The sequence below is a fragment of the Podarcis vaucheri genome (assembly GCF_965113315.1).
Source record: "Podarcis vaucheri genome assembly, chromosome: 3".
Lineage (NCBI taxonomy): Eukaryota > Metazoa > Chordata > Lepidosauria > Squamata > Lacertidae > Podarcis > Podarcis vaucheri.
Genome location: NC_138761.1, coordinates 98,907,614 through 98,921,757, shown reverse-complemented (window position 1 = coordinate 98,921,757; position 14,144 = coordinate 98,907,614). Strand labels below are relative to the sequence as shown.

Genomic DNA, 14,144 nt, shown 5'->3' with positions numbered 1-14,144 from the left:
ACCAGTCCGTTTGAAACACTAGTCTCTTCACAGTGCAGATTATTTACGGCTGTCGTGGACCAAAACTACTAATAGAGTAAGACTAATTGATTTTTATTCATTTCTCTTAAGATGTTATGGCAAATATATTTTAGACTGAATGATTTAAAAATATCCATAGGAATGTCCACATTTCATGTTTTCCAGTGAACTGTGAAAAGTTTCAATTCAGTATAATTTAACTATTTTGTTCCCATTTTTGATGGTGTGCCTAGACGACACAACTTGGCTATTTTGCCTGTAACTGATTAGCTTATAGTTATTAGAATATATAGCACTAGCTTTTACAACTGAACTGCCATTGCTCTGCATTGAAATAATTATGGTAGCACAATTAATCACGTCTTATTTGCAACCTTGTAATTAAAACCAAAAATCAGCATGGTTTTATATTAATAACTGAAGAAAAGTAATCTTTTAACTGTTTTTACAAAAAAGAAATGGCAACCTTTCAGCAGTCCCACTTGGTCAGGAGGACGTCCAAGTATATAAACATAATATGCTTGGACTTCGAAAAAAGATACTGACAAAAGACTCATGAGTAACTCTGCAACAGTAATAATATCTTCTCAGAAGTAAGTCCTATTGAATTCTGAGGCGCTTACTCTCAGGTAAGTGGGGTTGGGTTGCAGGCTAAACCTAGCAAATGTGGTAAGTAGGGCTGGTCCGTTTTAGTTCAGTAACTGGCTAAACATAAAGCAGATGGAAGGAATAAACTTGTTTCAAAATGGAGGCAAGTAGGCAATGAACTATACAAGGATCTGTATTGTGGATGTGGACCAGTGTTTTTAATTTAACATCCATAAATGAGCTGGGGGTAAAGAGTGAACAGTGAGGTAGCCAATTTGCAGCTGACACTTGATTATTCAGGTGAATATTCAAGGAAAGAGCTCCAACATAATTTATCCAAACTGAATAATTGGGCAACAAAATGGCAAACAAGATTCAGTGCAAGTAAGTACGTAATGCTCATTAGGGGGAACGATTACCAACTTCATATATAAACTGATGGGATGTAAGAAAGCTGTGAAAAAGGGAAATTCCATACTTGGGATCGTTAGGAAAGGGATTAGAAATAAAACTGCCAGCATCGGAAGACTTTGATATAAATCTATTGAGTTGCCAAATTGTGGAATGCTGGGCACGCTTAAATTAAATATAACTGAAGAAGAAGAAGAAGAAGAGGAGGAGGAGTTTGGATTTCATATCCCGCCTTTCACTCCCTTTCAGGAGTCTCAAAGCGGCTAACATTCTCCTTTCCCTTCCTCCCCCACAACAAACACTCTGTGAGGTGAGTGCGGCTGAGAGACTTCAAAGAAGTGTGACTGGCCTAAGGTCACCCAGCAGCTGCAGGTGGAGGAGCGGAGACTGGAAACGGTGCAGAAAAGGGCAAACCCAATGAGCAAATGTTAGAATTTCTTTCATAGAAGGAAAGCCTAAATTGCTTGGGGCTCTTTTTCTTAAAAGGCAACAAATAGATGATAGTGAATAAAGTCTTAGAACATTAGGCACGGTTTTGACGAAGCAGGTAGAGAAAATACTATTCTCCCCCTCTTTTAAACCTAGAAAGTGGAGGTCACCCTGTTAAACCAGTTCACCATAGATTCAGAACTGCTGTTAAATTACAATAAATGTACAGAATTTGCTGCCACAAGATATGGCGACACAGCCCACTGGCTTAAATGGGGTTCAAAGAGGATTTAAATCCATGAGGTGAAATGATACTTCAGTTCTAATGGCCACAGCTAAAAGGGAACTCCAGAATGCCAGCCACATGGGGCCATTCTGCATTTACCATTTATAGTGGTGTAGTTGCTGTTTGATCCAGCGTTTGCCTGCTCCTTTTGGTCACATATCGCTGTTATTAGCGAGTGAGTATGCTGCTTTCCTTTCCACACAAATTGTGGGTTGTGCCTGTACTGAGAAAATATCCGTACCTGTAGTAGCCTTGTGTTCCTCCAGCCAGTAAATTCTGGAGTTATTTATTTGATCACTATTATTTATTTAATCAAATTACAAATTTGCTTTTAAGAAAGGGGGAGCTTAATGTGATAAGGTGGGTTTTTTTTATTTACTTTATTTCTCTTCCCTTTTAGAAGAGTAATATCTTTTTAACAACAACAAAAAAATTCAGTGTGATCTTTTGAAGAAAGATGACCGTTCATCTCTCTGAAAAGAAGGGCAATGTTTTACCTGACTTCCTGCATCTGAATGACTTGGGATGTGAATCTGTAGGAGGGAAGGTAAATTCAAAGAAATTCACCGAAACAAGAGAGGTTCATAAAAGTAGATGATGTTTAGCTTTTGTGCAGGGATTTTGAAAATTTATTTTTTAAAAAATCTAACTTCTAGAACTACAGTGGTACCTCGCAAGACGAATGCCTCGCAAGACAAAAAACTCGCAAGATGAAAGAGTTTTTCGTTTTTTGAGTTGCTTCGCAAGACGAATTTCCCTATGGGCTTGCTTCGCAAGACGAAAACGTCTTGCAAGTTTGTTTCCTTTTTCTTAAAACCGTTAATACATGCATTCCTATGGGAAACCGTGCTTCACAAGACGAAAAATTCGCAAGACGAAAAAACTCGCAGAACGAATTAATTTCGTCTTGCGAGGCACCACTGTATAAAGTTGTTATCCTAATTATTATGATGCCAAGATGTGTTTGTCTGTATGAAAATATTTTGGTAAAAAACAATAGATTTCCATAATTAATTTTGATAACATTTTCAAATAAAAGTGCTGCATAAAATATTAAATCAAAAGCAGCTCCTTCCTGCAGGGCTACAAACACAATTGCACACTTTCAAGTGTAATGTTGATGTTCTTCTGCAAATGGTGTCAAAGGTGCACAAGTTTAAGTGTTATTGAGGCAATAATAATAGCAGTTGAACTAGGATTTGTGTAGCCTCTTTCTCACATACAAGACACCCATTGGATTTGCCTTTTGTGTTATGTGGCGTGAGCAAGCTGGTGCAATTGGATACCATCCTACAGCACCTTAAGCAATTTAAAACCATATCAAATATAGAACACGATAAGTATAATAGCAATAATAATAATGATGATAATAATAATTCATCTGTAGCATTTGATTCATTTCAAGATATCCAATGTATCCAGCAAGCCATTCTGGTAAAGATTAAAAAACAGAATTCACTACTCACTGAACCCCCCCCCCGCACTAAAAGTCATTGTGAACAAATGCAGTTTTAGAGCTCACATAAAAAACCAAGGTGAGGGCTGATAGTATGTCTCAGGGAAAGGAATTCCATAACTTGGGGGGCCTTCACTGAGAAGGCCCTGTCCCTCATACCAGCCTGCCTAATCTCAAAGAGAGATTTCCAATGTCGCATGTAAAATAAAATTCGTAGTTACATGTAAATTGCAGCTGTAATTCATGCTTCTTTTTTATTTTGTAAAGGTTTTATTTGCAACGGATGACTTTTTTGCTCCTGCAGAAAATCTCTTAAAGGTAGGTATGCAATATCTATATGGCTCTTCTTTGGATTCCAGATGTATTCCGGTGATAAAGGCCACTGCGATCCTCTGATGAAGGGTGGTATATAAATTTAATAGATAAATAAAGGCCAGTTAACAGTCTAATGCTTTAAGGTATTGCTGCACAGTTGCCTTTTCGAAGCTGTGAAAAGTTTGGGGGGGGGCATACACTACAGAGTTTCATTTCCTTTGTATAAGAACAAGCATTTGGCCAATTGTGGTAGTGATAATATACAGAAGTTAGGTATTTTCAGACTCTGGCCTTAATGACTGTACATTGGTACCTCAGGTTAAGTACTTAATTCGTTCCGGAGGTCTGTTATTAACCTGAAACTTTTCTTAACCTGAGGTACCACTTTAGCTAATGGGGCCTCCCGCTGCCACCGCGCTGCCGGAGAACGATTTCTTTTCTCATCCTGAAGCAAAGTTCTTAACCCGAAGCACTATTTCTGGGAAGCGTATGTAACCTGAGGTACCACTGTACATGGAAGAGCGTCTCTTTAGGTGGTAATGGTGTGCAACTTCACTTATTTCAAATGGCCTTACATTACAAGGGCTCCCCTTATAAACTAGCTCTGCTTCATTTGGGGTCGTAGCCCACTGGATTTCTGAATTGAATTCCATCCTCAATGGCACCACTATATGCTAGCTGCTGTTCATGTTCTAGGCCTTTTTCAGACTGACACCAATCTCAAGGGAATGGCCATAGGTGGCTAGCCAGCCCACTAGCCCTCCCCTTGCCCAGTTCACTTTTAATTTGGTTCATTTCACATAACGAACACAAAACCCCCGAATCAAGGCATTCTGAAGCACCTACTATAAGCATATAGGTTTGTACTTCTGTCAGCTTTAAACCTTATTATAATGAAGGGCATAATGCAAGCACTACCTTGATCTTTTTTATATATGTTTGCTTAGAAACAAAGACCAGCATATCATGCAGACCTATTCACCGAGTTTGGGAAATGGAGGGATGGATGGGAAACCAGGAGGAAGCGCATTCCAGGTAAAACAGCTGAACCGACATTTATTTATTTTTAGAAGACTTTTCTTTTCTGAGAGAATTTCTGAGATTATGGCGAAAGGTGGGTAAAGAATCTTATAAATAAATAGGATGGAAAATTTCCTAAATCTACATATATTAACTTTGGTTGGGTGTTGCATTTTAAAGGTCCTTCCTTTGCGTCTTAGGTCATGATTGGTGCATCATTCAGCTGGGGGTGCCAGGTACGATTTATGGGTTTGAGGCAGACACATCTTACTTTGCTGGAAACTGCGCTCCTCAGATATCAATCCAAGCTGCTTGCTTGAAGCCAGGTAACTTAAGATCTTTGTAGAGGTGTTGATAATGATGTATCAAAACACGGAAAGGTGACAGGAAGGGGACCCTAGCGGAAGCAACATCAGGAGAACAGTCACGTTGCCTGAAACCCAGTGGGAGATGAGCATCATTGAGAGAAACTTTTCTTCAAGGCCTAGGGCTAGAGCAGGCATTGGCAAACTCGGCCCTTCAGATGTTTTGGGACTACAACTCCCATCATCCCTAGCTGACAGGACCAGTGGTCAGGCATGATGGGAATTGTAGTCCCAAAACATCTGGAGGGCCGAGTTTGCCTGTACAGTGGTACCTCAGGTTAAGAACTTAATTTGCTCTGGAGGTCCGTTCTTAACCTGAGGCACCACTTTAGCTAATGGGGCCGCCTGCTGCCGCGCAATTTCTGTTCTCATCCTGAAGCAAAGTTCTTAACCCGAGGTACTATTTCTGGGTTAGTGGAGTCTGTAACCTGAAGCATCTGTAACCCGAGGTACCACTGTTCCTGGGCTAGAGATTACGAAAAGTCATGGAGGGGGCAAGGGAAGCCAAACATGGACCCTCAACAGGAGGGATTGGCTATTGGGAAAGTGTGAAGGAGACTTTTTCAGGTTTAGCTACCACGCACAGGATATCTAGGGACTAATATAGGCACTGGAGATAAAAAAGCCATAGTAATGTTTCACCATTCATGACTGCTTGTTTCTAATCTTCTATGTGGATAGTTACCGGCACAGAGCTATGCTGACTATAAATGAACAGCAAGGGTATCCAGATGCCTCAGTTAGTAGAGCATGTGATTCTTAATCTCAGAGTTGTGGGTTTGAGCCCCACGTCGGACAAAAAGATTTCTACCTTGCAGAGGGTTGGACTAGATGGTCTCTTCCCACAATACAATTCTATGATTCAATATCTGAAATGGCACAAATGTGATTAGGAGAGTGTGCACTGATTATGATGCATTCATCCCACATGCTGCTACATTGTGCTAATCCCGACCTCATCTGCATCACAGGGACATCCTGACAGAAGCTTTCTTTACCCCAACAGTATCAATTTAGTAAACGGCAATGGTCGTGTTGGCAATGATGGAAGCGGGTGTTGACTCTCACATATCAGCAGTTTTTCATTTTTTCATGTTTCTGCGCATGGTGTTCAAAGTCATGTTTGCTCTTTAGTCTCCCCAAAGGACCCCTGCCCCCTTAGCCCTACAGTAGATAAGGTAAAGGTAAAGGGACCCCTGACCATTAGGTCCAGTCGCAGATGACTCTGGGGTTGCGGCACTCATCTCGCTCTATAGGCCAAGGGAGCTGGCGTACAGCTTCTGGGTCATGTGGCCAGCATGACTAACCCGTAGATATCCTTTTGCTAATATACTGAATCTAAACAATATAGTGAATCTAAACAATTAGCTTTTCGGAAGTGGATGTGGAAGAAGTTTTGATTATGCCCACATTATCTACTTAAATTTCTGTTGGGCGTATTGTCTTTGCAGAGGAGGTACCAGCGCTGCCAGCAAGAGGGAACAGAATAGGAACAGCGGCTTCGGATGAAGAGCTGAGGGTTGTCAAGGAGGTAACTGGGATGCCTGTGTAGGAAAAGCACCAGATAACACTGACTTATTGCGCTAAAATTATTGTGTTTTATCAAAATGTTAAGGCACATTATTTTAGACTAACTTCACCACCTATTAGTGTGGAGTGGTACCTATTTATCTACTTGCACTGGCGTGCTTTCGAACTGCTAGGTTGGCAGGAGCAGGGACTGAGCAACGGGAGCTCACCCTGTCACAGGAATTCAAACCGCCGACCTTCTGATCGGCAAGCCCTAGGCTCAGTGGTTTAGACCACAGCGCTACCTGCGTCCCAATGAAATTGCCTCTTGGCATCTGCAAAATATGAAGGTGGGGAAAGGGGATAGGCTGCACCATGTAGGTGCCACATATAGGGAGTGACTAGCAGCAACCAATGGGGATAAAGACCTATTATGCTTCTGAACTCTATACTATCTTCTGCTTCTCTGAACCATCTCCCACATATCCTCTCTTTCTCAATTTATTTACCCACACCTGTCTCTGCAGCCCTAATCTCTAAAGCCTACTTTACAAATAAGGAATGAGTTGTTAAACCACAAGTTAACTATGAGTTATCCCAGACCACCAAAAAAGCCATGGCTTTTTTCTCCAAAGAGAGCCAGTGTGGTGTAGTGGTTAAGTCACACTTCTCTGAAGTCTCTCAGCCCCCCTCACCTCACAGTGTGTTTGTTGTGGGGGAGGAAGGAAAAGGAGAATGGAAGAAGAAGAAGAAGAAGAAGAAGAAGAAGAAGAAGAAGAAGAGTAGTTTGGATTTGATACCCCGCCTTTCACTCCCTTTAAGGAGTCTCAAAGCGGCTAACATTCTCCTTTCCCTTCCTCCCCCACAACAAACACTCTGTGAGGTGAGTGGGGCTGAGAGACTTCAAAGAAGTGTGACTAGCCCAAGGTCACCCAGCAGCTGCATGTGGAGGAGCGGAGACGCGAACCCGGTTCCCCAGATTACGAGACTACCGCTCTTAACGACTACACCACACTGGCTTTGAGTTAGCCGCTTTGAGACTCCTTCGGGTAGTGATAAAGTGGGATATCAAATCCAAACTCCTCCTCCTCCTCCTCTTCTTCTTCATGGCTTGTTTCTCCAAAGTTTGGGTTGTTTTCTAGCTGCTCTTGCCTCATGCCTCATGGCTTTTATAATTCAATGAGTGCCTGGCATGCCAAACAAGCCAAGGTTAAGGAAGGGTGATGGGTTCATACATATCACCAAGCCATAGTTAAAACAAACCAAGGTTAGTAAGCCACCAACAAACCATAGATTCAGAATGTGCTTTGTTGGCCGTAAACAAACCATTGTTAAAGCTGCTGGCCTGGGTTCACACATAACACTATGCCATTTTTTAAATTAATGCAACATTTGTAAAGGAGAATATACAAGAGTTTGTGATAGGTTATAAGCCTATGTGCATACAATTGTTGTATGTGCAAAGGCTCTGCTTCAATCTGTGGATATCAGGGTTGGGGCTAAAAGAGAGAGCAATGCAGGGGAGTCCAGCAACATTTCTCACTATGAACAGAATACATAAAAGAGAGCATGTGAATCGTGATGAAAACATTCTCCTATCACCATTCCTGCTTTTGATGCGCTCAGGTAGACCTTAGATATTTCTATACTTGAGAAAGGGCTATAAACAGTGGGTATCTGGAATTTCCCAGGAGTAAACAAGTAAACAGGATGGGGACAACAAGTGGCCTACGGGGCTGTGCTATGAATGGCTGGTTTACCAGAGCACACCTATCTACAAGTTTGTTACATTAGTCACCTACTAAGCTTGCCTGAGTGCTCACTGGAAGGACAGATCGTGAAGCTGAGGCTCCAATACTTTGGCCACCTCATGAAAAGAGAAGACTCCCTGGAAAAGACCCTGATGTTGGGAAAGATGAAGGGCACAAGGAGAAGGGGACGACAGAGGACGAGATGGTTGGATAGTGTTCTCGAAGCTACCAGCATGAGTTTGACAAAACTGCGGAAGGCAGTGGAAGACAGGAGTGCCTGGCGTGCTCTGGTCCATGGGGTCACGAAGAGTCGGACACGACTAAATGACTAAACAACAACAAGCTTGCATTAAAGAGGCCAGTTTTAGCAGCACTGCACATCTCAAAAGTTTTACATCTGAGTTACGTAAGCACCCTAAATATTTTAAAGGTAGTCTTGTTATGGGCGTGGGGCCACCTCTATACCAGCTCAGGTGTATTAAAAAGAAATCTAAGTAAAGTTATCATTTCCTTGAAAGTTAACCAGCTAATGAATATTTATTTTTAGATGAGGTCAGATGAGTGGACTTCCTTAGTTCCCATCTCAAAGATAAAATCAGGAAACCTTGATGCTGCCCACAACTATTTTGTTGCAGCTTCGAAGCAAAAATGGACACATCTAAGACTCAACATATATCCAGGTAAGATCCGTATCAGAGGAAAAGAACCTGTGACCCTCTAGTTGTTGCTGAGTGATAAGTCCAGTTATCCCTGACTATTGGCCATGCTGGCTGGTACTGATGGGAGCTGGGAAACGATGAACATCTGGAGAACCACAGCGATGAAGCTGTACCACAGCTGTATATGTAACACCATTTGCTCACATTCTTTCCTTGTTATTTCTGTCTCTCCCTTAATTATCATCATAGCATATATTAAGTTATATCCGTCGTATGTTATTGTAAAATGTAACTACTAAAAAATATAGAAATGAGCATATGCATTGTTTTCTCTAATCAAAATATGTGCATCCTTTTCTTCTGGCATGAAACCAGAATTAAAACACTTTCCCCCTCCCAGATGGTGGAATTGCACGTTTAAAAGTGTATGGTACAATGCAGAGAGAATGGCCACTCTCTGGCCTGAACCACTTGAGTGATTTGGTGGCAATGGTGAACGGAGGTGTCTGTGTTGGATACAGTGATGCTCAGTTAGGCCATCCTGGGAATATTTTAGGTAAGAATCACACCAGGCTTTGTTTATAGCCATTGATTTGGTTTCATGTAATGCAGTTTGAGCGTGATGTTTTCGTGAAATTAAGCTGTCAACTTTTTAGTGAACCGCTAAACAATCCCTCACAATTGTTGTTTGTGGGAATAATCCGTGAAATACTATGTCCATTATTGGCACTTGTGCTCAGTAAACCCAAGTGAAATAAACAGGCATGGTGCAAGCAGTAGAGTTTGGTGAATTCCATTCTGTTTTAGCTGAGAGTCCAATGACATTGGTTAAGCATGATGTTCTGCCCAGCTGAAAATAGTTTCTCCAGTTTATAGATACAGTAGATGAATGGGCAGAGCAAGGCAGAGAATTTTGGATATAATTTTTCAGATATATTTTTTCACACTCCTCATTTCCCCTAGCATTAGGAAATTGCAGTGGATAGTGGTTCGCACATTCTCCTTCTGAGGAGAATGTAATTTGTGGTATTTCTTTTTCCCAAGACTTATTACAAAACAGGGGAACAGAGAACCACTAGTCTTTAACACAGTATTGGTTCCCCTAAACAGCCCGTTCTTATTCCTCTTGTTTCCCAAGACTGCTTTTTGCCTGGCAGTTATAAATCTTCAGACTCCTTTGCTATTTATAGCAGAATTCCAAACACATGGTCATGGAAAATGAAGGAATATATATATAGGAACAGAGTAAAAATCATGTCTAGATGAAGGATTTGTATTAGAAAGACCCAGCTAAATAAGGTATTAATATCTATCTGCAATATGGATGAAAATCAAATGTGATCTGCCACGAACACTAAATTCTGGGTTGCAATATTTAGTTATTGAATTAGTTTGATTAATTAATTGAAAATGGTTTTGTCAGCTACAAACATGCCTCTTATTAATTAGGGAACCCATAAGTACAGGAATGCGCTTAGTGAAAATTTTGACACCCTTGTATTTGAACAGCAGGTCGATATGCCATATCAGAAACTCATTTTGAAACTTCACTCGAATTAATGTTTAATATGCACAAGTCCAAATCCCTATTGGGTATGCAGAACTAATTGTGTGGTTCTTTGGAACCTGGCTAAAGCATTTCCCCCCTTGGAAACGGTTGTTTTATTGTTACAGAATTTTAATTAAAAAATCATCATTAAATGACCAATTACAATATTTACAGTTAAGTAGCTGAGGTTTTTCTCATCAACAGATAGCCCTACTAAGTTCAGAAAAAAAAATACTTTAGAACATATAAAATTAAGGAATAAGGTGATTCATAGTTAAGACTTTTGAGTTATTCTCTCTATATAGTGTCTCTATTCTTTTGTTTTGGTGATGGGTTAGGACCAGGTAGAGCAAAGTCCATGAAAGATGGATGGGAAACAGGCAGAAGTCTGCAAAGGCCACCTATTTTAAAGGTAAGAAACAAATTATTTAAAACAACTCCTATCCAATTCCTAAACATAATTCATATACAGAAGAACACTGATCTTTAGAAGCTGCAATGAATGTATTATTTTCAGTATTCCTCAGCTATTTCTTGTCACTAAAGTGTTTTATTGATCTTTATGATGCCTCCCACAACAACAAACACAAACAACAGTATATTGAAACAATACGTTTCCAGACAAAATGCAGTTTTTTGAGCGAAGGAGCTAACATGGAAACTGCTGCGTATTGGAATCCCCCACAAATGGATATTAATATATGAGTGGATTACGAGGGGGAATCAACCACTTTAAAAAAAAGAGTCTTCCTTTTAATTCCAGCTTGGTGACAAAGGGATCTTACTTGTACCAGGAAGTGAATGGGCAGTCTTTCGATTGGGACATTCAGGTGTTATAACGCACATAGAAATAGACACCAGTCACTTTAAAGGTACAAATTTCTTGTTATGTTAGTCTTATGTCAAACCCTCTTTACCTAGATAACTCTGTGAAAAGTTTACTACTATTCAATGTGTTTCCAAAGATTTTGGTCCAAACAGATAGATAGATAAATATGGAAGATTTTCTTAAAATTCAGCAGATTTTGTTATACTAAATCGAGCATAATGAATGTTTTAAAATTTTGTCCCCCCTTTCAAGCTGTAAGAGTCAGGCAGATGTTTTAAGAAGCAGGCTGTAGTGGGTAATATTCATATTTCACCTTTGAAAATGCCACAGGGTACTACTATATAATCTGTGCAGTATGATCCTAAGCATGTTTATTTTTTGGGGAGGGCCATCTTATCACTGAATTCAGTGGAGCTTTACCTCAGCAAGTGTGCAAAGGGTTCCAATCTTAAAATGCAACCATATATCTCTTTACTCAGAAGTAATACTTACTGAGTTGAATGGGACTTCTTCCTGGGTAAGTGTATATAAGATTGCAGCCCTAATTTATTTGGAAGGAACTATTAGTATATCGCATTCAATTATTTTATTTTACTACTAGGAAACTTTCCAGATACATTTAAACTTGAGGCCTGTATTTTGAATACAGAAGAAGAAAATGAATATAATGCACAAAAGTGGACTTTGAAGCAAGGTCCAAAATGGAACACACTGGTACCTGCAACAAAGGTCAGCTTTGAATCTCTAGATCAACTGAATATGAATATATCTATATTATGGGTGGGAAGCACTTTACAAAAAGCAATTATGAGTTCCAGAAAAACAAAAGCCACAAACATACAACATCCACAAAGCATGTTCTCCTTCATGGGGAGCACATGTTGCGGTGGGGTCTAACAGGACACCCCCTCTTGGTTATTGGGCGGGACAATTTGGATGGCCATGACTGTGATTGGGCCAATTTGGGTTGTTGGGGGGATTTTGATGTTACCATTTAGAGGGTTGGCCCGAAGGTTATATATTCTTGGCATGTAGCCTTTTTCAGTCTCTTTTGCTGCGTGCATCGGATCGCCCGCTCACCCTCCCTAATTTAGGGCTGTTGCGTTTGACATTGCTATGCCTGTCATGGGGTCATCTGCTTTTGGGGCAGGGGTCTGGTAGGAATTTTGTCCATTTGGCAGATTGGCTGGTGCCATTTGGTTTTTGCCTACTGCAAAATCCGGAAGTCAGTTCTGTCCCTGGACGGGGACAGATAGTTGGAACCAATGCCTACACAACCACTCACATTTATGTATTTTAATAAAGTTGTGGCCAAAATTATGCCAAAAACCTTAAACAAAAATTCTGTGTGAATTGTGATTTATTCAGGGGGTGGCTTGGGGACCTCGACACGCAACTAGACAAAAAATATAAGATTGGAATGAGAATCTTGTCTGCAACTACTATTACCAAATTTATTGTGTTCTTTCTCCCCCAGCTTAAACCTCATACGAGACATTTTTTTGATGGTGCTGCCATAAAGATGCTGGATGTGTTTACTCATGTGAAACTTACTTTTGCTCCTGATGGAGGTGTAAGTAGGATGCGTCTCTGGGGATTTCCACGGGCCTTGCCAGACATGAGGAAGTAAAAATGTTCTCAGGAAAAAGGCTCTGCAGAATTTCACTCATGGTTAATACAAGACGGGATACAATTCATCTATCTGCATTCATTGAATTATACAGTTTTCCACATCATTGGTTCAAATGCAACAATTTGTTACGGTTGTACAATAACATCATTTCTCTAGCTGAATGAATAATTTACATATATATTTGCTAACAGGTTATCGGATTTGGAAAATAGTATTATTTATTCAACAATGTTAAGAGGCAATGAATGCAGCTGTCGAACAGATAGAGCACATAAGGTAGAAAGGTTTTGTTTTTGTTTTTTAAAGCGCAGTTACATATCAAGCCGGTTATATTGTTTAGAGCATTGGACTAGGATTTGTGAGACCCGGATTCAAATCCCCACACAGCCATGAAGCCTACAGGTTGACCCTGGGCCAGTAACATACTCTTAGTTTCTTGCCTCACAGGGTTGTTGCGAGGATAAAACAGGGAAGCGGCAGAACTGCATTTGCCACCTTGAGCTCCTTAGGTGAAAGGTGGGATATTAATGCAATAATAAATAACCAGGACTGACCCAAGGCAGTTTGCTGCCTGATGTGTGGCGCTGCAAAAGGCATCCCCTGCCCTGTCAATGTCAATAGTACCCAAAGCAGAAAATCACACTTCTCCCCTCCCTGGCAATAAGAATAAAATTTTAAAAACTAAGAATTTAATGGCACCCAAAATCAGCTCCCCGAGGTTTTCCCCTCATTCTGCCTTGTGTGAGGACCAGCCCTATTCATTAAAAATAAAATCAAATCCTATGTGTAATCTAATTTTCAGTTTTGCTTACATTAGTCCGGAATATCCAAAATATGTCCTCCTATATGATGCCGTTTATCACAGCCTTATTCTATGTTAACTTGGAAGTCAATCCTGCTTGATTTGATTGAAGAATTTGAGCAAGTGTGCTTAGGAGTGCAACGTTAAGTGGTGCTGATCACAAATAGCTGAGAGATTCTGGAACTATTAATTATCAAAACAGAGAGCAAAACTGTATTGAACATCTGTGCAAGAATATGCTTCAGTATGTTTGAGGTTTGTGTGCTAAGAAGAAATCTTGCATTATTATTATTTTTTGCTTAGATAGTTGTGCCTATCTTTCCTTTTGCCATCTATAATAATAATTCAATCTAAAATTGAATTATGTTATAATAAAAGAATACTTACCCTTCCTGGTTTGTACATTGCATACTTTATATTCTGTGCTTCCATCTTTTCCTATTGACCCAAATTTATTTAACTTTTGTTGGTACTTCTGGTTGTTTGTTTTGTTTTGGATAGTGTGTGCTTTTCAGGTGTTG

At 40.2% G+C, this 14,144-nt stretch overlaps 1 protein-coding gene across 1 annotated transcript; it reads left to right on the top strand.

Moving 5' to 3' along the window:
* Nucleotides 1-12,885, top strand: ALLC (allantoicase). Its single transcript, XM_082215599.1, has 12 exons — nt 1-76; nt 2,136-2,282; nt 3,459-3,509; nt 4,454-4,541; nt 4,727-4,852; nt 6,343-6,422; nt 8,699-8,831; nt 9,211-9,366; nt 10,698-10,771; nt 11,123-11,231; nt 11,790-11,917; nt 12,666-12,885. The coding sequence occupies exons 2-12, from the start codon at nt 2,193-2,195 to the stop codon at nt 12,816-12,818; spliced, it is 1,188 nt and encodes a 395-aa protein (XP_082071725.1). The 5' UTR covers nt 1-76; nt 2,136-2,192; the 3' UTR covers nt 12,819-12,885.
* The last annotated feature ends 1,259 nt before the right edge of the window (nt 12,886-14,144 follow it).

Coding starts and splice junctions, on each gene's coding strand:
- ALLC (XM_082215599.1), top strand. CDS start 2,193: ATGACCGTTCATCTCTCTGAAAAGAAGGGCAATGTTTTACCTGACTTC. Junction 11,232..11,789: donor AGACACCAGTCACTTTAAAG/GTACAAATTTCT, acceptor TTTTACTACTAG/GAAACTTTCCAGATACATTT. Junction 11,918..12,665: donor CACTGGTACCTGCAACAAAG/GTCAGCTTTGAA, acceptor TTTCTCCCCCAG/CTTAAACCTCATACGAGACA.